At 48.6% G+C, this 23,234-nt stretch overlaps 1 protein-coding gene across 6 annotated transcripts in view; it reads right to left on the minus strand.

The window, feature by feature from the left end:
- The window catches only part of INTS2 (integrator complex subunit 2), a 59,803-nt gene extending 38,667 nt beyond the window's left edge, over positions 1 to 21,136 (minus strand). For 4 of the 6 annotated variants that reach the window (XM_053275232.1, XM_053275231.1, XM_053275228.1 and 1 more), the window contains exons 1-11: positions 20,738 to 21,108; positions 19,272 to 19,696; positions 17,399 to 17,537; positions 16,349 to 16,451; positions 14,686 to 14,799; positions 13,357 to 13,487; positions 13,080 to 13,253; positions 11,379 to 11,605; positions 3,800 to 3,925; positions 2,976 to 3,047; positions 2,757 to 2,871 (exon numbers count right to left, since the gene is read on the minus strand). In XM_053275232.1, coding sequence (XP_053131207.1) covers positions 2,757 to 2,871; positions 2,976 to 3,047; positions 3,800 to 3,925; positions 11,379 to 11,605; positions 13,080 to 13,253; positions 13,357 to 13,487; positions 14,686 to 14,799; positions 16,349 to 16,451; positions 17,399 to 17,537; positions 19,272 to 19,564 — 1,494 coding nt within the window. In that variant the 5' untranslated portion in view covers positions 19,565 to 19,696; positions 20,738 to 21,108. The other 2 variants (XM_053275230.1, XM_053275229.1) reach the window with 2 other exon arrangements.
- Positions 21,137 to 23,234: the final 2,098 nt, after the last annotated feature.

Here is a 23,234-nt window from a genome sequence, read left to right on the forward strand (position 1 = left end):
AGATCAAATATCAATATACACAGAATATACACAATAAAAAGAGAAAACAATAATGGAAATAAAATCTAAAATGTCATCAAATATATAAAATCAGGAATCTTTGACAGTAACCGATTGCTGTGCTCTAGCTTCTCTTAGTTTGGTCAATGTATAACAAAATTTAGCAACCGCCAGGGATATTGTTGGGTCCCTGTCTTCTAATAAGCATATAAGAATTGTCTCTACTGAGTGACTTTGGAGATCTTTCAGATACTGGGATAAAAATAAATCTCTTTCATCAGTATAAAGTGGACAATGTAACAGTGAGTGCGTCAATGTTTCGGGAGCAGCTCCGCAAAGGCATAGTCTCGCCTCATAGGGTTTTCTCTCAAATTTCCCTACTAGCATAGCTGAGGGTAAAGCATTCAAGCGAGCTCTTGTAAACGCCCAGCGCAGCTTTGGTGAAAAGATTGTATAGAAATAAGAGGCTGTGACCCAGTCTTTCTTGGTGCTTAGGAATTGTAGCGGCCTATTTACAGAGGCCCTTTCCTCCTGAAAATTTATGTCCCTAAGCCTTTAACTAGGGATCTTGCCGTTGACTCGCCCTGTTCTAACAATTGTGCTGGGCAGAAGCCCATCTTCCGGAGTCTTTCCTCAACCGTCATACGGCAAGGAGATGAGGTATAAGTCCTGCCGGGTAAAGATAAGTCTTAATCCAATACAGGATAATGAGCAGCCAGGCCCTGGTCTCCAATTTCCATAGCCCAGTCTCCAGCCGTATTAAGGAATTCGGGACGATTTTGGTACCCCCAATAGTGATCTCAGAAAGCCCGATTGTACTTTTGCTAAAGCTTGTAAGTCTTTTGGTGGTCTAACCTGGATCCCATATAGCAGCTGAGGTATCACTTTAGCCTGAAAGGCTTTATTAGCTGCCGGAATATAGCCACCACCTTGTGCCCAGAAAAATCTCCTGATTGCCATGGAAGATCGAGTGGCATTCAGTTTAGCGGCACTGGTGTGTATAGAGGTACCACCATTAAACTGAAACACCACCCACAGGTATCTGTAAGACTTCACCTGCTCTACTCTGGCACCACCTATGGACAATCTAAAAACCCGTTGCTTCTTTGCAAATCTCACGATCTTAGTTTTGGTGTAGTTGATTTCCGAAAATTCCTCATTGCAGAACAGACTCAAGCATTCTAACGCTCTTTTTAGACCAACTCTGGTCTGTGACAATAAGGCTGTGTCATCTGTATACATCAGGATAGGTAAGCACCTGTCCCCTAACTTTGGCGCGTGAGTTTCAACTTGCCGTAGACGGGTGATTAGACCATTTACATAGAAATTGAAAAGAGCTGGGGCTAGTATGCATCCCTGCCGGACCCCCCTTTCTACAGGGATCTCTCTGGATAATTGGCCATTGTGGTCGCATTTTACTCTCAGACTCGTGTTCTCGTAGAGTTTATATATTAGAGATAGCAATCTCTTATCAATAGAAGAGTTTGCAAATTTCTCCCACAGAGCATCCCTGGATATTGAGTCAAAGGCACTCTTAAAGTCTATAAAGGCGACATATAACGGTGCCTTTCTGCCCTCAACGTATTTCTCTATTAAACGCTGGAGGACCAAACAGTGATCCATCACAGATCTTCCTTTTCTGAACCCCGCTTGTTCTTGTTCTAGAATGTTTTCTTTCTCCATCCAGTCCAACAATTTGGAGTTTAGATGTTTAGCGTATAGCTTACCAATTACGCTTAATAGACTTATGGGTCTATAATTCGACGGGTCATCAGAGGGGCCTTTTTTGTGAATTGGAACGACAATTGCCTGTCCCCAGCCATTGGGCATATTTGTTGTTTGGTCTATATGAGTGAATATGGAAGCTAAGAACGGAGCCCACCAGCTGGCATTGGCCCTTAAGAAATCAGGGGGAATGTAATCTTTACCTGGGGATTTGCCTCTCTTTAGCTGTCCAATCAGATTCTCCACTTCTTCAGTGGTAACTGGAGGCCATACAGGCAATTCCTCCGGGGGGATGCTGGGCCAAGATGGAAAGGTTAAGTGTGCTTGTGGGGCAGCATAGATTTTGGTGAAATGATTTACCCATCTTTCCTCTGGCACTGGAATTTGTCTGGGGAACGAATTAACCCCGGATACTAAGCGCCAAAAACTGGCTTCATCCTTTTTATTAAGGGCCGTTATAAGTTCTGACCATTGTCTTTCTTCCAGGGCCTCCTTTTTGGCTTTAATCAGAGACTTGTAACTTCCCTTATATTGTTTGAATTTTGTGTCTAAAGATAAGGTATTATTTATTTTGCGGTCAGCCGAGAGTTGTAACAGTACTTTTTTCGCCTTTTTACAGTCTCACAATTTTTGAAGTCTCGTTTTAACTTGCGCATGAATTGCCTTGAGGTTGTTTTAATTCAAAGCAGCATAGAAATGCAACAATAAATAAATAAAATAAAAACCTTCCCCCTTTCAAGCAGAAGTTCTCAATGTTCGCAAATGTGCGAACTGAGCGAACAGATACCTTTTAGAGTGGTTCTTCATGATTCCCCACCCCAGTTTTGATATGGAATAAAATTAATGGGGGTGGGGAGGGGATAAACTTAAACATTTAATTCTGGTAACAGTCCTGTGCAATGGTGGGTTTTGGTAACTCCCTGAGCACGCCAGTGGAAAAGCAGGATACAAATGTAAACTCGCAAGTAATGCAACTTAAAGCATTTGTTGGAGGGAAAACAAACCACATCCCAACAGAGACAGGCACTTACCTTCATTCCCAGTGTAGAACAGACCAAGTCAATGATAGCACTAAGCTGGTTGCTATGGAAATACATGGCAACCAACAGCAGCATCTCTCCAAAGGAAGCTGACACCCCAGAAGTGCTGTTGGAACAGGAGAAAGAGAGAGGACGATTAAAAAAGAAAGAAAGAAAGAATCCTGATCTGCTTAATTTTTCTTTAGGCGAGAAAAAAGACATTCACTCCACCTTTCAAAATAAGCTTCTTCTTTGATCATCCAGTTCAACCACATCACCATCAGCTGCTCCTGTTCTGGGGTGCTAAGAAACACAAGGAGGGAAAAAGATCAAAAGTCGGCTGTAACTGTTACACACACATGGACACACGACAGCAGTTAGGATGCAAGCTCCTTTTTATCAGGTCTTCCGTTCGCCGGGTTACTGCTGTTTTCTGGAAACGCGAGAGCAATGCTCCCCTTCTTGAAGATTTTAGCAGAATGCCTTAGGAAGGCCAATACAACAAGTCTTAGCAGCTGTCCTGTTTGCATGTTTGATGCTAATAAGGTGCCCACTATGGTACAGTGGCTATGTAGGCTTCCTGATCTGGAGAAAATGCTGAGAAATATTAACAAGCCATTACAAGAGTCCAAGATATTCTGCCTGTGGGAATGGCTGGGTGAGTGTTATCCAAAACCAATGAATTTCCCCTCATGCTCATTTATGGGAAGAGAGCATGAACTGTCCCCTTTGCTAAGCAGGGTCTGCCCTGGTTTGCATTTGAATGGGAGACTACATGTGTGAGCATTGTAAGACATTCACCTTAGAGGAGGGGGCCGCTCTGAGAAGAGCATGTGCCTGCTTGCATGCAGAAGGTTCCAAGCAACCTCCGTGGAAGCATCTCCAAGATAGGGCGAGGAGAGACTCCTGCCTGCAACTGTGGAGAAGCCGCTGCCAGTCTGGGTTGACAATCCTGAACTAGATGGACCAATGGTCTGACTCAGTAGATGGTAGCTTCCTATGTTCCTGTTTCCCCCTTTCTTTCTAAGGGACATTTTCTGGCGTTAAGGAAGTACCTGACGAGTGTGGAGAAGGCCAGCAGCATGCAGAAGGAAAGGGAAACGAAGCGGACGCCGGCAGCCGTGGCTGGGGGGCGGCTTGTCATGAGCTGAAGTAACTGCTCAGCTTCCTCGTCCGTTGGCCTGGACACCAGGGAGAAAGCAACACCGTTTTTCAAGGACAGAAAACATTTGACCATGATGGAGGGCTACAGGTTTAAAAACTTCAGAGGGAAATTCAATGAAATAAACATTCCTCTCCGTCAGTTGCCAGCAACCGAATCACGTGTGTCGGTCTTTCCCCTGGTAACTGGGCAAAGAGGCACCTTTTTACATGGCGATTCTCTTATATTCAGCAGAGGGAGAGCAACTGTCCCTCTCCCTCCCCAGCACAGCATCCCTCCAGTGGCTGTCGCTGGTGTCTCTCTCGGTTTCCTTTTTAGATTGTGAGGCCTTTGGGGACAGGGGACCCTGGGCTCTGAGAGTCTGGGCTCCGAGAGTCCTGCGGCACCTCAGAAAAGTGGGGAGGGGGTTAAGACACTGTTCCTCCTCCTCCTCCTCTTCCCTGGTTTAGTGGAGGAGGGTGTTTTAACCCTCTTCCCCACTTTTCTGAGGTGCCGCAGGACTCTCAGAGCCCAGCTTGGGGGGTCAGGAAGAGCTCCCGCCATCACATTAATATCTTATTTCTAAAAATTCATGCCTAGCTCCTCCCTGGGCGACCCATGCCCCACTGCCACCTGTCTCATCAGCAGCGCAGGCTTCTCTAAATATCCCAGCACAGGTGGGATGCTACCTGGAACCCACCCTGCTTCCTGCCCCGCCCCTCCTACATCCCGCCAACTGTTGGCTGCCCCTGTTGCTCTGGAGTTCTGCCCCTCACCAGTCGCTGCTTCCTTCTCCACTGGACCCTCCTCCCCTTCTGGCTGCTCCATCCAGCAGCATTCCAGTGCCGGGCAATCACCATCGGGCCCTACCCGCCACATGAATGGAGGGATGGACCACGGGTCGTGGTCAGGCACCAGTGTGAGGGCCCAACCATTAAATACACAGAAGCAATCTTCAGGGAGAGGAGAGCTGGTCTGGAGGCAGCCAGCAGGACGTGTCCCCTTAGCTAAGCAGGGTCTGCCCTGGTTGCAGACGAAAGGGAGACTAGAAGTGTGAGCACTGGAAGAGATTCCCCTCAGGGGATAATGGGGCCGCTCTGGGGAGAGCATCGAGGTTCTCCAAGTCCCCTCCCTGGCAGCATCTCCAAGATAGGGCTGAGAGAGACTCCTGCTGCCTGCAACCTTGGAGAAGCCACTGCCAGTCTGTGAAGAAAGTACTGAGCGAGATGGACCAAGGGTCTGACTCAGTATATGGCAGCTTCCTATGGTCCTAAACAGATGCCTATCTGAGAGCATGGAGGGGAGCTGGTCTTGTGGTAGCAAGCATGAATTATCCCCTTTGCTAAGCAGGGTCCACCCTGGTTTGCATTTATTTATGTTGCATTTATACACCACTTTTCAGGCAAACCGCACAAAGCAGTTTGCAAAAAACTTACATGGAAAATGAATCGTTGGCACTTACCTGAAAGGTCATTTTCCTCAGAGGTATGGGTTGTATCCGCAAAGGATGCTGGGTTGTCTCGACCTCCTACTCCTAGACAGGGCCAATCAAGAGCTTCGGCTCATCTCAGGAGGGAGGGGCAATCCCCTGGAACTCCAGTTCGTAGACAGCTCTGGGAAAATACTCCAGAAGAATAAATAGAAGAACAAGAAACAGGCAAGCAAAGAACAAATGTGCCATAATCAACATTGAAATTCGGCACAAACAAGTTCCGGAAGAACATGGACTAGCTAAGGCTTCCACTCCCTCAGGGAGAACAAACTATCCCCCACATCACCGGAGGGAAACCACCCCACATGAATATGGGAGACAGGGGGGTGCAGGATTTCAGGACAGAAGAAGATTAAGTACCAGACACACAAGCGGGTGGGGGCGGATACAACCCATACCTCTGAGGAAAATGAGCTTTCAGGTAAGAGCCAACGATTCATTTTTCCTCAGAGGAGTGTTGTATCCACAAAGGATGCTGGGACCTATCATAGCTGCTATGACCCACAGGGAGGGAGCTGTGAAGTCCGGCCTCAAGAAGAAACCACCTGCTGAAGTACCCCTCCTCCCAAAGGACGCATCCGCCGAAGTCCAATCATGGATTTTATAATGCCTCATGAAGGTGGAAAGCGAGGCCCACGTGGCAGCTCGACAGATATCCACCAAGGGAGCAAAGGTGACGAGAGCAGCAGAGGAGGCAGCACTCCTGGTAGAATGGGCCGTAATCCCTTGGATGCTGGGGAATTCGAAGCAGCGTAGGCTATTCGGATGCACTGACAGATCCAGCGGGACAGAGTAGATGTTGACACCTTCTTACCCAAAGAGCAGTCCCGAAAGGAAACAAATAGGGATTCTGAGACTTGATAAGCCTTCGAGCGCTTTAGGTAAATCCTTAGTGCCCTACGCACATCCAAGGTGTGCCATTCCCTCTCCTTAGGAGATGAGGGGTTGGGGCAAAAGGAAGGCAGCATAAGTTCCTGGGCCCTATGGAAAAGAGAGTTAACCTTGGGCAGGAAGGTTGGATCAGTACGTAACAACACATAGTCTGGATAGACCAGACATAATTCCTTCCGTACAGACAAGGCGCGCAGATCTGAAACCCGCCTGGCGGAAGTAATGGCAACCAAAAACAGGCCTTTAAACGAAAGTAAGCGCAAAGGTACAGACCTCAAGGGTTCGAACGGAGGTTTGGTAAGGGCCAGAAGGACCAAATTAAGGTCCCAAGTCGGGAATCTGTGCACGGTAGGAGGCCTAAGGACGGATGCCCCCTTGAGGAATCTCTGGACGTGCGGATGTTGGGACAAAGAGGATCCTGACCATTGTAAGACAAAAGAAATAGCGAAGACCTGTCGACGTAGCGTATTAGGCCGGAGCCCCTTATCCATACCGTTTTGGAGAAAACTTAGCAAGTGAACCACAGACGCGGAAAGTGGCTCAACCGACTGGGAGCTATGCCAGGAAGCGAAAGACTTCCATGTCGACAGATAAACCCTGACTGTAGAGGGCCTTCGGGAAGCCAAAATCGTATCCTGGACGGAGCTAGGGTGACCACATGATGCTAAAGAGCCCCGCTCAATCTCCAGGCGAAGAGATTGAGCCACTCCGGATCCGGGTGGAATATCGGACCCTGGAGCAAAAGATGACTGCGAGACCCCTGTGGGAGTGGCAGTTGGCTTGACAACTCCACCAGGTCCGAAAACCATGGCCTACATGGCCAGTGTGGTGCCACCAGAATGATCTCTGCCCTCAACAGGCGGAGGCGACGAATGGTTTGCGGGATTATGGCAAATGGCGGGAAGGCGTATAACAGGCCCGGAGGCCACGGGAACGTCAGAGCATTCACTCCTTCTGCCCCGGGGGAGCGATATCTGGAAAGAAACCGCCCCAGCTTGGCATTTCCCGGGGTCGCGAACAGATCCATGACTGGACGCCCGAACTTCAGAACAATCTGATGGAAGGCTTGAGGATCCAGGGACCACTCCGCTGGGTCTATCTGTGACTGACTTAGCCAGTCCGCGACAATGTTTAGCACTCCGCTGACATGATCGGCCTCTAAGGATAGAAGAGGTTGTTCTGCCCAATCCAGCAGGAGAGATGTTTCGCACATCAGAGCTCGGAACCTCGACCTGCCCTGCTGACTGAGATGAGCTTTGGCGGTGGCGTTGTCTGTGTGCACGAGGACGTGGCGCCCCTGGATCACTGGCAGAAACTCCACTAGCGACAATCGAATGGCTCGCAGCTCTAACCAACTGATGGAATTGGCCCGTTCAGCCTCCGTCCAACGACCCTGAGCCACTAGACGATGGCAGTGCCCTCCCCAGCCCAACAGGCTGGTATCCGTGCTGACCTGAACCTGATCCACAGGAAGGAACCGGATCCCTTTCTTTGTGGCGGGTGACACCCACCAATGCAGGGACCGCACTACCTGGGGCGGCAGCTTGACGCGCCTTCTGGACCTGCACATCACCTGGTCCTGATACTTGGAGAGGAACCATTGGAGCAGGCAGGAATGGAAGCAACTCCAGGGGACTATGCCCAAGGTGGACACCATGCGGCCCTGCAATTGAGACAGGGACAGGATATCGGACCTGGGACGGGAGATAAGGGCACGACAGCAAGCCATCAGGGATTCTCTGCATTCCGGAGTTAAACACACCGTCCCCTGAACCATGTTGATCACCACACCGAGGTGAAGAACCTCGGTTCGTGGAATGAGAGTGCTCTTGGGGCCGTTCACGATGAATCTGTGTGCTTCCAAGACCGAGAGGGTCATCCTTTTGACCTCTGAGGAGTGAGGGTGACCTGATCAGCAGATCGTCCAAAAACGGGTAAAGATGGACGCCCTTGGTCAAGTGTGCCACAAGTGCCACCATGAGTTTGGTAAACACCTGAGGCGCAGCTGACAGACCGAAGGGAAGCGCCCTGTACTGAAAGTGGTGGGACCGGTAAGCAAACCTTAGGAAACGTCGGTCCTGCTCGTGGATAGGCACGTGGAGATAGGCCTCCTTCAAATCCACAGATGACAGGAAATCCCCCTCCTGGAGGGCCATCAAAACTGAACGAAGGGTTTCCATGCGGAAACTCCTCCTCCGGAGGTACCTGTTCATAAACTTGAGGTCTAGGATAGCCCTCCACTCCCAGTTCTTCTTGGGAACTAGGAACAGGATGGAGTAAACCCCCTTTCCCTGTTCCCCCAGAGGGACAGGTTCAATCGCCCGAATCAAGAGAAGGTGATGAATGGCCTCCATCATCAAGTGGTGTTTGGATTCCTTGCGGGACCTCGGAGATGGTAGGAAACGGTCTGGGGGTTGCGCTGCAAACTCCAGGGAGTACCCTGACGCGACCGTCTGAAGGATCCAAGAGTCGGTACAAGTCTCAGCCCAGATCTGCGCAAATTCCCCCAGCCTGCCCCCCGCCGGAACAAGAACCCGACCCTGGAGGAGCGGGGCTTGGGACCCGTCATTGGGCCTGATTGCGTTTGAAGCCGGGCTTGGCAGGCTGGTTGGCTTTTCCGAAACGAGTTGTCCCGGAAGGAGGACTGATTCCTAGACCAGTTCAACCTGTCAGGCCTATTTTGGCGAAAACGAAAGGAAGATTTATATCCCCTAAAGCCCGATGTGGTCGAAGCAAACGACCGTCTATCCTGACCCTGAGATGCCGCGGCTGATGTCATTGCCTTCTTATTATCCTTCGTCTGAATCAATATGGGTTCCAGCACTTCACCGAAGAGCTTGCCCCGTTTGAATGCCGAATTAGCAAGATTAGTCCGAGACTTATGGTCGACTTTCCAATTTTTTAACCACAAGTAACGCCTTACAGTGACGTCTGATGCTAGGGCCCTGGCAGACAACTGGGCGGCATCAAGGGAAGAATCCGCCATGAACTTGACTGCCTTCCCCAGTTTATTGAGGCCCTGCCGGAGACTGATCAGTTCCGGGGGAACCAAGGGGGCGAGGTCCCTGACCCAGAGGACTGCAGCCCTGGCAAAGACGGAAGTAGCATTAGGTGCCCTGAGAGAGAGTGCCGTTGCCTCGTGAGACCTGCGGAGGGCAGCGTCACACTTCTTGTCCTCCACATTCTTCAAGGCATCCTCCCCCTCCTTAGGAAGCACCACCCCTGTGACAAGGGTGGCCATCTCATAATCAACCAGAGGCACCTTCAGCTTATTCATGAGCACAGTGCTGGAGCTATACATGCGCCTTACTGCGGGAGGGGGGTCCCTGCCCTCAGTAGGCTTATCCCATTCACTTTGAAAAATGTCCATAAACAATTGGGGATATGGAAGGCAACCTCATGAGAGTGCAAAGAGGGGAGGACAGCAGGATCTCCCTCAGTGCCTTCGGGCACAGGTTGGGACACCCCCTCCAAATGCAGCATCTTCCTGACCTTGTGCAGGAGGACCGGAAAATCTGCTTGGGAAAACAGGCGATAGTTGGCCTGCTGAGCAGAAGCAGGCTCCTCCTCATCCCCAGAGAGCTCCCCCTCCTCCCGGTCTGACTCAGAGGCTTCCGAGGGAGAAGGGAACTCTCTACAGGGAGGGTGAGGCGCCCCCCCAGCAGCCAGCAAAGACCCCGGGGAACAGGAAGGCAAGGCGGGAAGCCCGCCATCGCAAGCGGGAGCAGGCTGAGGATCAGCGCGGTTCGCGCCAGAAGGCTCCCTCAAAATGGCGGGCGCCTGGGATAGCGCGGGAAACGGCGGGGCAGTGAGCGGTGCGGGAACAGGCAGAGGCGGCCAGGGGAGCTTTTGGAACTCCTCAGCCACCACGCGCCTCAGTAATGCAGCAAACTTTGGAGGGATGTCATCCTTCTCCTCGTCTCCGCCCGTCCCTGAAGGAGAAGCGGCAGCCGCCACCATAGAGCACAAGCGCTTGGTGGGAGGGGCTGATTGGGGATCCCCCGCGCTCGGCAACCCCCCCGAAAACGCCAACAGCTCACCTGCCGAGTCTCCCATCTCCACAAACTCTCGCCGCAACACTGGAGGGTCGGTGTTAGCGGCAGCCTCACCCCCACCATCCTGGAGGAGCTCTCCTAGGGCGGAGCTATGGGGCGCAGCCGGCCCGTCAGCCGACCGGAGCGTGGCTAACTGCTTCGCCCGCTTCTTAGCCTTCTGAGCGGCTTTGGTGGCTTTGCGGGCCCGCGAAGTGGGTGCGGGAGCGGAGGCCGCAACCCACTGGTCCTGGCACACCGAGTGCGCCACAGAGTTCTCGGAGAGAGAGGGAAATGCCTCTCTCTCGCCACGCTGAGTCTCCGCAGCCATTAGGAAGCTGCCTCGGAGCTGCGTTAGAGGACAAAAATTTTTCTTTTTCTTTCTTTCTTTCCTACTTTCTCTAACTCACGCTCTGCTATCCCTCCCTAGTGCCGAGGGAGAAAGAAAAAGGCAGGCAGAAACTCAAATAGAATAGGAATAGACGGAGCAACAGTAAAGACAGCCCTTCTGGAGCGAGACAGGGCGAAGAACTGGAGTTCCAGGGGATTGCCCCTCCCTCCTGAGATGAGCCGAAGCTCTTGATTGGCCCTGTCTAGGAGCAGGAGGTCAAGACAACCCAGCATCCTTTGTGGATACAACCCTCCTCTGAGGGAAAATACATCAAGCCACACATTTTTACATGGGCCTTAGTCTCACTTCTTTCCTCTCTCCTCCCCAAGATGGTCCCTGGCTGCTCTGTGGTGGCAGTTGGAGGAGAGAGGGAGGGAGGGTCTGCTTCAGCTGGAACATCTGAATGGGGGGCTACCTGTAAGCACTATGGTATTCCCCTAAGGGGATGGGGGACGCTCGAGAAAGAGCACCTGCATTCAGACAGTTCCGAGTTCCCTCTCTGACACCTCCAAAATAGGGCTGAGAGAGATCCTGCCTGCAACCTTGGACGCTGCCCGTCTGGGTTGACAATACTGAGCTAGATAGAGCAAAGGTCTGACTTAGTATATGGCAGCTCCCTATGTTCCTATGGAGCCTATGGCAACTACCAAGCTGACGGAGTCCCTTTAACAAGAACCAGAGTGCTTACTTCAAGCCAGTAATCCCCATCAGAGAGCAATAGAGGCGCAGGAGGGCGCTGGCTTTCACCACGTGCTCCTCTTTCAGCCCCGAATACACCGAGACATTCGGTTCCGTGTCGGCGTCCGCTTCTTCTGTAATGTGGGTGCTGCGGACGGTGGGCAGGATCCCCATCAGCTCCAAGAGCAGCTGCCTTCTCATCTGCCAGAGCACAGAATCAACCGTCTCCCGTTTTCTCTGTGCGAAAAGATAGAAAGAAATCGAGACGGTTTCCCCCAGAAGACAAGGAAAGCTTGAAGGCTCATCTTCCTTTTGCATTCCTTCTGTGTGTTCCACCCCCCTGCCCCAGCTCCAACTATAAATTTGAAACACATAAAAGATTCCAGACACCAGCACTCTTAGGAGTCACTCCAGAAAATATATTTTGCATTATACAGGTTGGTTCCGTATAATATAAAAGAGAATGCCGCCTTCTTCATAAGCCCCAGCGCCTATTAAGATCATCGGGGAGGTCCGGTTACAGTTGCCATCAGCTTGATTAGTGGGGACTCAAAACGGGCCCTTTTCTAAGGTTGCCCTGGGACTTTGCAACACACTCCCTAACAAAATCAGAGCCTCCCTTTCTCTGCACGTTTTTAAGAAAAACCTGAAGACATACTTACCTGTTTAATCAGGCTTTTCATCTGCAATTTTAAATTCAATTCAATTCAATGCTTTATTACAGTCACAGACCAGTACAAAAGTAATACTTACATACAGAAGCCCAGCAAAATATTTATTTATTCATTCGATTTCTATACCGCCCTTCCAAAAATGGCCCCGGGCAGTTTACACAGAGAAATAATAAATAAGATGGGTAAGATGGAAATAAACCATCATGGTTGTAATACAATAGTTAAACATCAACATAGACCATCTAGATTGGGTTCTTAAAAGTTTTAAAGTTTTAAGTTCTAGAGGCTTTTAATCTATATTTTAAAGCGGTTTAATGTTAATGGTTTTTTAAATCATTGTTGCATTTTAAGTTGTAAACCGCCCGGAGATTTTTGTATGGGGTGGTATAGCAATGTGCTAAGTAAGCAAGCAATCTATATATATAATTCTCCTGGGTGTGCCTTTAGAACGTGTGTCCCGGAGCCCAGCTGATCGGCTGGGCTGCGGGGCGCCTGATTGGGTAAGGCGCACCCAGGAGAATTGACTGGCTGGGCAGACGGCGGTGGCGGCAGGCCTGGCCTGGCCCGGCCGCGGAGGCAAGGCGGCGGCTGGCGGCTGCACTCGGCCCGCTGGCGGCGGCCGCCGCACTCGGCCCTGCCGGAGACGGGGGGTGGAGAGAAAGAGAGGTAGCCAGCCCCAAAGAGCAAACAGATGCTCTGTATGGGGTCGGCTTGTAATAAATATTTCCACTAACCTAATAAAAACACAAGCCATTTACTGGGGCAGCAGGGAAGTAACTTGCCTAGGGAGCAAGAGGTTGCTGGTTCGAATCCCTGCTGGTGTGTTTTCCAGACTATGAGAAACACCTATATCGGGCAGCAGTGATATAAGATGTTGAAAGGCATCATCTCATACCCTCCTGCATTCTACCAAAAGAAAACCACAGGGCTCTGTGGGCGCCAGGAGTCGACACCGACTCGACGGCACAACTTTACCTTTAACAATAACACAGTCCCATTTTGCCAGTTTGGGTTCCCACCTAACATCGGGCTCTCACCTGCTGCCTATTCCGGATAAAAGTTCCAAACCATGTCCGAACTTTTGCGTTGGTCCCGAGCAACAAGCCGCTCACGAAGCACACCAGGTCGCTCACGGTGTCCTCCGAAGATTCGTTCTTCATGTGATCCAAAGTCAAGGCCACTCCGAGACCTGGTAAGTGGCACTCTTCCACCTAGCTCAAAACGTGAAGACAACGGGAAGTGAGAGAAAGGGCAGTGACCCATCTCAGCAAGGAGAGATGAGACAAAACCTCAGCAGACCAAAAGGAGACCTACCACCATGCCACGGACTCTCAACGCCTGGGAAGGGTTCATCTTACAAAGATGGCGGAGAGCCTCTGTCCTGCACCGGCCTCCAAAGCTTTCCTCATCCTGCCTCTCGCCATTCTTGATCAAGCCCCTGCAAACTAGAATCAGCCAAAGGGGTCACACTCTTAGCCACACAGGAAGCTGCCTTCTACCAAGTCAGTCCAACAGTCCCCCTAGCTCAGGATTGTCTACACAGACCTCTCCAAGGTTGCAGGCAGGAGTCTCTCCCAGCCCTGTCTTGGAGACGCTGCCAGGGAGGGAACTTGGGACCTTCTGCATGCAAGCAGGCAGGGGCTCTTCCACAGAGCTACAGCCTCTTTGTCTTAGGGCAGTGGTTCCCAAACTGGGAGCCTCCAGACGTCACTGAACTACAACTCCCATCAGCCCGAGCTACAACTGACTGTGGCTGGAGATGATGGGAAGTGTAGTTCAGCAACATCTGGAGGCTCCCAGTTTGGGAACCACTGCCTTAATGGTATCTCTTACAGCACTAACATCATCTCCCATTCAAATGCCAACCAGGGCAGACCTTGCTTAGCAACGGGGACAATTCATGATGGCTACCAGAAGACCAGCTCTCCTCTATTATGACTACTAATGTTTATATACCACTCTTCGGTTTATATACCCCAGTTCTTCCTGTAGTTCACAATTATGTGCATCCAGAGAACTGTTGGAGATGAACTTCCAGTGCATCAACTTTTTGCGCAACTATCCTAATGACCACTAGGGGCACTGGGAGTAGAGATAGTGAGTCAGGGTCTTCCTGACTGTTCTACCTGTCCCTACTCTATGACCCTTGATCTGACTCTTCTGCACTTTCTGTGCTGAGTCACAATCCTTTCCTTTCCTCCTAGAGAGCAGATGGAAACATCTCTCTCCCTCATTACCTATTCATTACGTCGTGCTTTAGATTAGGGTTAGGTCTTTCCTCTCCAAGTGTACTTCACCAATAAATACTTCGTGTTTACAAGGATCTCCATGTGTATTTTCTCTAAATAGCTGCAACAACTAAACCAACCTCTGCTACCCACTCTGTAACTGGCGTGTGTGCCCATTCCTTAGTGCTCTGCTGTTTTACCTATTGAGGGTAAAAATTAACAACTTCTAACAAGAACTACTCATGAGAGAAAAGGAAAGAAAACTGCATTATTTCAATACTCCTGCGAGGCCAAAAGCATTTCACTTTGGTGCCTGCACCGGGGTCCTCAGTTGGCTTCTGCTGCCGACACACTGATTTGGGGAGGGGAAGAAGGGGGCAGGGGGGCAACATTTATTGCAAATTGCAGTACGTGCCTTCGTTAAAGCTGTCAGGAACGTTGGCCACTAAGAGGCACAGGAACCAGGCCCCGTTCTTCACGTGCAGGAGAGCTTCCGCCACATCCACAATGGGCAACAGCGAAGGCAGTTCTGAACAGAAGTTTTCAAACACACAATAGTGTAATCATCATCATCATTATTATTATTATTATTATTATTACTACTACTACTACTACACTTTATATCCCGCTCTTCCTCCAAGGAGCCCAGAGCAGTGTGCTACATACCTAGGTTTCCCCTCACAACAACCCTGTGAAGTAGGTTAGGCTGAGAGAGAAGTGACTGGCCCAGAGTCACCCAGCAAGTCTCATGGCTGAATGGGGATTTGAACTCGGGTCTCCTTGGTCCTAGTCCAGCACTAACCACTACACCACAATGGCTCACCACTTCTCAGTTCTAAGAGTCCATCCAGCTAGCAGGCATCTCTTGAGACGCGTTCAGGATTCCCTCAGCTAGTCTCTTCCTGAGGACACAAGCCTGAGGTCAGTGGAAGGTCTGACTTCAGAAATGCATGATGGCAAGTCTTAGCTTCTGCTGTGAATGCTCTGAGCAGATGGGGGAGGGAGGGAGGGAGAGAAGGAATGCCAAAACGCTATGCCTGGGAAAAGCTGAATTATCTGAAGCTCGGAATTCAAGTCATCTCTTAGGGTTGTTGTGAGGATGCAGGAGTTCCCAGGACAAAAGGCAGCATAAAAATGCAGAATAATAAGAATTCCAAGATGCACTTTGAAGCATGCACAGCTGCTTGTCTGATGGCTATGTAGGGAAGGGCCTTCTCTGTTGCTGCCCTGAGACTCTGGCATGTGCTCCCTGCTGAGATAGGAGCCTCCCCAGCTCTGAACGCTTTCTAAAAGTCCCTAAAAGACTCCTTTTTTCACCCAAGCTTTTTAACTTGACTGAGGTCCTAAATTGTTTTTAAGGTGTTCATTTTTAATTGGTTTTAAACTGCCCAGAGGCGGACAATTAGGGTGGTCTACAAATCTGATAAACAAATAAATATTATTGCAATCATAATAGCTAGCATTTCTTTTCTTTTCTTAAGAGAGCTAAGCTTTTTGTGAAGCTGAATTCCACAGCAAGGGTTTGCCTGTGCTAGTACAGGACACAGAGTATTTATATTTATATTATAATTATAATTATTTTATCTTTATATTCTGCTCTTCCTCCAAGGAGCCCAGAGCGGTGTACTACATACTTAAATTTAAAATTTAAAAATCACAGCAGCAATCAATAATAAAAATAACAGTTAAAAGGATAGACAGAAAGATCAATCAATCCAATTGCTCAATCAACTAATTGATCGCTGGAAGCATTGCTGGGTCCAGCTACGTCTGGGGGGACCCAGGTTTGAGAACACATAATGTACACATACAGAGGGATTGTTTTATGGTGCAACTTTAATAATGGTTCTAGTATATTTCTGATGTTATGCTTTTTTGTTTTACGGATCCAAATACGACAAATATTTATATACAGCTTTTCAACAAGAGTTCCCAAAGGGGTTTACATAGATACAAATAAATAAATATTTTGTTTTGATTTTATTGCAAGCTACTTTGTGCGTCTTGACACAAAAAAGCACGGTACACAGCACTAAAATAGAGACAGGCAGACGCATATACTTTGAAGAGAAATGTACCTGCTTGTAAGATACAGAGTACATCAGCTGCTTCCTCCAGATAAACAGGGCTCTCAAACAGTTCAGATGACTTGAAGAAGAACTCACCATTGGACTCCACTACCTATAATGAGATGTTACATCAGAACTGCACAAATTTGGCCCTCCTGCAGATGCTGGACTACAACTCCCATAATCCCCTGATACTACGGATATTTACATACTGCTTCTCAACAGAAGTTCCCAAAGAGGTTTAAACAGAAAATTAATAATAATGAATAAATAAGATGGTTCCATCTCCCAAAAGAGCTGAGAGGATAAAAACAGATGTAAAACAGACACCAGCAACAGCCACTGGAGGGAGGTTGTGCTGGGTTTGGAGAGGTCCAGTTGCTCTCCCCTGCTAAACGTAAGGGAATTGCCACTTTAAAAGGTGCCCCTTGGCTCAGTTGGCAGGGGTCACTATTGGCCACTGTGGCTGGGGGTGATGGGAGCTGTAGTTCAAAAACAGCTGGAGGGTCACAGTTGTGCTGCCCCTTTTATTTATTAAAAATATGCAATCATACAGTACTTTGCTTTGTCTCTGCTCACTGCATGAAGATTCAGTGGGCTTGCTCCTGCGACCTACTTATCTAATCAGGCAGAGGTGACCCTGGCTGGATCAGAGCATAACTCTGCAAGCCCCGTGCTTCACTTCCAGCATGGACTGCCAGATACCAACGAGCTCACAGGCAAGATGTGAAAAGTGACAGCCATTCCTTAATGCCAGTGCCCAGCCTCTGGTATTTAGAGCTAGACTGCCTCTGAACCTGGAGGCTCCATTTAGCTATCCGGGCAAACAGCCTCTTCTCCAAGAGGCTGCTAACCCTTCCTTCAGGCCACGTCAGCTAGTAGCCACCCCACATCCTGTGCAAGTAAGTTCCACAGGTATTTGCTGTGTGACATTAAGATCTCAGTACCAAAGAGTGCTGGAACAGCTCACAGGCATTGATCTCATGCATTTTGCTTTAATCAGTACTAAAATAAACCATACGCAGATACAAGTGTTGTTTACGGAGAAAGGAAACGCACCTTGTTCATAATGGCCAACAATTCGCTGAGCACAAGGCGGAGCCGGCGAGGGGAATCGCTGTGTTCAAACTCCAGTGTCAGACCGTGTTGCAGCTGGGACACCAGGATGCTCTCGCTGCTGCCGCCTCCCAGTTTGTGCCTAATGGGAAGATCCAAGCACAGCTCTCCAGAAGCAGATTATGACAGCGAACCCCACTGTGCTCCTCGTAAGAAGCTGCCTTGAAGGATTCAGGGTGCCTGCTCCACCGTTCTGTTTTCCACACAGGAAAGTCAGGTGTGGAAAGCTGGTCTTGTGGTAGCCAGCATGACTTGTCCCTTTAGCTAAGCAGGGTCTGCCCTGGTTGCAGATGAATGGGAGACTAGAAGTGTGAGCACTGTAAGACATTCCCCTCAGGGGATGGAGCCGCTCTGGGAAGAGCAGAAGGTTCCAAGTTCCCTCCCTGGCAGCATCTCCAAGATAGGGCTGAGAGAGACTCCTGCCTGCAACCTTGGAGAAGCCACTGCCAGTCTGGGTAGACAATCTTGAGCTAGATGGACCAAGGGTCTGACTCAGTATATGACAGCTTCCTATGTTCCAAGAGACCCACCAAAACGGTGCTCCCCACTTTTTGCCCCACCCTGCAATGGGCATCTAGAGATTCCACTAATCATTATGGCTAACAAGATCTGGACCAAGCTAAAGATCCATCTAGTCCAGCCAGATTTTCCTTCAGGCTGTTGGTGCGTCCCAGTTTATTTCCTTAGGTATGTATAGTTTATTTACTTAGTAAACTAATTACTTCTTTACTAACGAAAGTTTATTTACTTGGGTATGTGCCACTTGCCTAGGGAGCAAGAAGTTGCTGGTTCAAATCCCCGCTGGGAACACCTATATCGGGCAGCAGGGATATAGGAAGATGCTGAAAGGCATCATCTCATACTGTGAGGGAGGAGGCAATGGGAAACCCCTCCTGTATTCTAACAAAGTCAACCACAGGGGCTCTGTAGTCACCAGGAGTCAACACCAACTCGACAGCACAACTTTACCTTTAAGTGTTCAGAGTGATATATATGGTGCGGGGCGGCGGGGGGAGAGTCTTTTTCATACTCTTGTAAAGCCAAGTAGCAAAGAGAACATACTACTCAGTTTTGTACTTGTTTCCTGCCCCCTACATCTTTCTTTCTTTCTTTCTTTCTTTAATTAATTACATTTATAAACCTCCCCATCCAGAAGAACTTCTTCTGTTCCTGGGTTCTTAAACTCTAGTCCTCCTGAAGGCGGAGATGTGGGGTGGGAAATTTCCCAAGAAATTTCCCCATGTTCTTTTTCTTCGGTGGAAAAATTTCCATTTCTAAAAATTTCTCCTTGCCTGCTTGAAACACTTTTGCAATCAAGTGTGAGAAATTAACATGGTGGAAGCACCAGGGTTGTTTAAACTGTATACATAGGTCAAACAACATGCCAGATCAGAATACAATCTTGTGAATAAAGAATACACAAAGATTGTATTCTAATTAAAAATTTTAAAAACGAAAAAGTGTAAGAAATGTGGTTTTAATTTGTACACCGCCTAAAGATGTCTATATCAGACGGTATGGAAATATGATAATAAATAAACGATCTATTTATGGCATCAGGAGAATTTTTGTAGTTTTTGGGGGGGCGGGCAGGGGGAGAAAACTATTAATGCAAATTTTACACAAATTAAGGGCGAAAGTTGCATGGAAAAGTTTTCCAATTCAAGATTTTCTAGAAAACTCACATTTCTGCCTGACCATTCTGAATGGGGATGATGGGAGTTGTAGTTTAACACCAGCTGGACTCAAAACACGTTTATTCTGAAAAATGAAGAAGGCTCCTCCTAACCCCCAAGAGCTTCCACCTTTGAATTACCTCAACTGCTGCTCTTTGTTGGCATCCTGCTCCAACGCGTGGAAGTCCACAGACAGCAGAGCCACGATCGAGTTGACGGCTTCCACTCCCAAAAGCAGGCGGAGGATGAGCTTCTTATCCTGAGCCCAGCCCTGGCTCTGATCAGCCGGCGCACACAAGGCCATCCGGACCAAGCAAGGCAGCAGCAGCCGGAGTTCGGGGTCACTCAGGGCTGCGAGGCGCACAACGTCTACTTTCTGCATGGCCTCGAAAGCGTACGGGCTGACGAACTGGAGGCTCGAGCAGTCCGCCATCTTGCCAGCTTCCCAGAAATCCAGAAGTCGGGGAGTTAGAACTAAACAGTGCAAGCTGCCAAGGCGATTCCACACAACCCAGCAGACAAAAACTCAACCTTCCAGGAAAACAGCTCTGTTCAGCAACAGCAGCTAGAATGCAATGCACAGAGACTAACTAGTTAGTTACAGTATGAACGTTCACACACAACAGCCTGCCCTCAACAGATAACTGAGAAATCAGGGCAACTTGGTTTATTAAATCAGGAGACGTTTCTTTAATTTTATTTATCCAACAGTCAAACACAGTCTGTTGAATTCACTGTCGAATAAACCAAGTTTGAATAATAAGGGTGCAAACAGAAAAAGTAACACAGGGATGTTGAGCCCGTCCTGATTTTCTGGCACTAAATGCATTGCAGTCCTTGGAGAAATAAGAGTCTAACTCATCCCAAATTGCCAGTTTTTCTAGAAGAAACCCTCTGTGACCACAGTGAACCTCATGTAAGAGGCAGTGTGTCCAGAACTGCTTGCTTGATCTCTTTCCTCGAAGAAAAGATGCTGCTACGGTAAGGAAACTAAGCAAGCTGTCAAGTTACACCAAACCCTTCCTTCCTGAAAGTGTTATGTATAACTTCAAAGATTACTACCTTACCCCAACACAACAGTTTCATTCACGCCGAGTATTTTGCCTAACCCCACATATATTTCTCATGTGTATTGCCCAGGTTTCCCCCATATATCATTTTGCCTACTTCCTCATGGGAACATGCAGAAGTATTGTTCTTTGTTCCCTCAGTAGAAGGGAGCAGAGGAGAGAGGGGTTAAAAAAAAAAGGGCTCAAAGGACGGGGAGAAGGGACTGATTCACCAAGGAAAGCAGGCGAAAGTGTTGAACTAGGACTGGGGAGACCCAAGTTCAAATCTTCATTCAGCCATGAAACTCACTAGTTGACTCTGGGCCAGCCACTTCTCTCAGCCCACAGGATTGTTGTGAGAATAAACATAAAAATGTACACTGCTCTGGGCTCCTTAGAGAAAGAGTGGGATGCAAATCTAGTTTTTTCGGCGGGAGGGGGCAGGGGTTCCTAACCAATTGGGGAGAAGGGGCATAAATACACAGAGATATCTCTATAAGGCAGTATATAAACATGAATGACAGATAAATAAGGAAATGCCCCCACCCCAGATTTACCTATGGGAGAGACACACTCCCCTCACTAAGAACTGGAATACTTCAGACCCCGCTGTGCGGACACGCCATACCTATCCCAAGCCCCACTCCCTCAGACATCCCAGCACACCCCCTGCCACAAGACACACACCCCACTCCCAGCTGAAGCACTGGAGTGCCATTTCTCAGGGATACTACAGAAACCAGCCAGGGAGTTTGTCTAGAGGACCTCTTAGGGTCCCTTCCCACTACAGTACTCAACAGGCAGGCAACCCTCCTGGACACTCCCCCGCAAAATAAAACATGCCTAGGACACACTCACCCCGCCACACATCCAGACCAACCGCCCCCTCAAAACACCTCACACACACTCACCCCTCACCAGACATTCACACACACACCTACAGAACACCACTACTTCCGGGAGAAAAACCTCACTTCCGTTCACTACAGCCAAGGAAAGCCCAACGCCGTGGAGGAGACGAGTCTCCGCGGGATCGTCACGTGTGAGGGCGGATGTGGCTTCTCCAGCGCCCCACTCCGCGTTTCCGCCCGGACAAGGGCCGGAAAGCGCGCAGCTGCTCTTGCTTGCTTGCCTTGCCTCCAGGGGCAGCAGCGCGCTTGCGCAAAACCAAGCCGGGGAGGGGGAGTGGAGAGGGTAGAAGTCACGGCTGCCTTTTATTGGCTTTTTGCGGTTTATATTTGCCAATCCTGACTAACTAAACATTTCCTTGAATTAAGAATATTATAGCAGGATCAGAACTAGAGCAGCCCCACCCTTCTAAGGGAATTATTTTTATAGCGCTCACACGTAGTCTCTCATTCAAATGCAAACCAGGGTGGACCCTGCTTAGCCAAGGGAACAATTCCATGCTTGCTCCCACAAGCATCCCATAAGGACAGTTGTGGGCTGAAATAGAGGACATCCCTACAAATAAAAGTTTATTGGTAACTAAACCCTAACCAATTTCCAGCTAAAAAGGTACTCTTAAGTGGTTTTACACAGAGAGGGGAATAACAATATCCCTGTCCCAAGTGGGCTCACAGTCTAATACACAAAACAAAAACAGAAGTTACACATCAACAGCAGCCACTGGAGCGATGTGCTGGGGTTAAATAGGGACAGTTGCTCTGCCCCAGCTAAATAGAAAGATCGCTACTTCACATAGCTAAGTCTTCTACCTAGCTTCACGCTCCATCCCTTGAAAATGCCATTCAAGCCATCCTGAGTTCCAAGCAGAGGCATATCTAGGGAAAATAGTGCCTAGGGCAAGCACTGAAATTGCACCCCCTGTCCAAACATCTGACACCCATCTTTCAGATAACTTTACCTTAATGTCAGCTGAAAAATACAAGTCAAGCTTGTTAATCTTTTAATATTTCAAAAACTATTTAGCAGTGGACATAGCCAGACCAAGAAAATGCTGGAAAACTACAAATTTCATTATGCTGGGGCTCATGAAATCCCCAAATATTATGCAGAGGTGTACCTGGAAAAACTAAAAGAAGTGCCTGTCTAATTCTCTGCTATGCATTGTAGCATCACGATTACATAAGTTTTAAAAATAAATGGAGAATTTGACTTTTCCCAGATTTATTTATTAATTAAATTTATATACCGCTCTTCTGATACAGCTCAGGGCAGTTCACATACTTCAGATACTCTGAAAATAATTAAAGGATATGCAGAGTAAACTGTGTCACTGCTTGGAATATATTCTAGTATTTCAGAAAGACAGTAAAAATGAGAGAAAGAGCAAGAAACTCCCAGTGGGCCTTAATACTATGGATTTCACATTGATTCAAAGACAAACTCACCATTAATAGCCATATTATTAAGACATCACATTTAACTCACTTATCACAAGAAGCAAAGTAAGAGCAAATGGATACAATCTTAGCTCATAAACTTCAGCTCAGTATTCACAAGCCCTGATTCTCTGTACATAGTGCCAATCTGAATATGTGTACAGTGACATATTATATTTTTTTTAAAAAAATCACACGTAGCCCCTTCGGGGGACTTCTTAAAGGCTGTGGGGGGGGTCTGCAAAGTTTCCCCCTCCTCCCACTGGCCACTAGGGCCTCACAGGTACCATTTGAGCATGTGCGTGGTCATTTTTAAAAATAATTTTTTTAAAAAATGGCCGCTGAAAACAAAATGGCCACTGTGCATGCTCAAATGGCCTCTGTGAGGCATGGCATGCCCTAGGGCCACAGAGGCCATTTGAGCATGCCCAGTGGCCATTTTGTTTTTGGTTGTGTGATGGCACAATGCCTCTCAACACCAGTTGCAGGGGAGCAACAGCAACCCACCTCTTGCCTGTGGGCTTCTCAGAGGCATCTGGTGGGCCACTATGTGAAACAGGATGCTGGACGAGATAGGCCACCTTGGGCCTGATCCAGCAGGGCTGTTCTTAAGTAACCAGGGAGATCCTGGCTCAAACCCCCAACTCTGCTATGAAGCTCAAAGCTTCTGTTAGCTGACAACTCTCAACCTAACGTGTTGTCAGGAGTG

This window comes from Hemicordylus capensis, chromosome 12, assembly GCF_027244095.1.
Source record: "Hemicordylus capensis ecotype Gifberg chromosome 12, rHemCap1.1.pri, whole genome shotgun sequence".
Lineage (NCBI taxonomy): Eukaryota > Metazoa > Chordata > Lepidosauria > Squamata > Cordylidae > Hemicordylus > Hemicordylus capensis.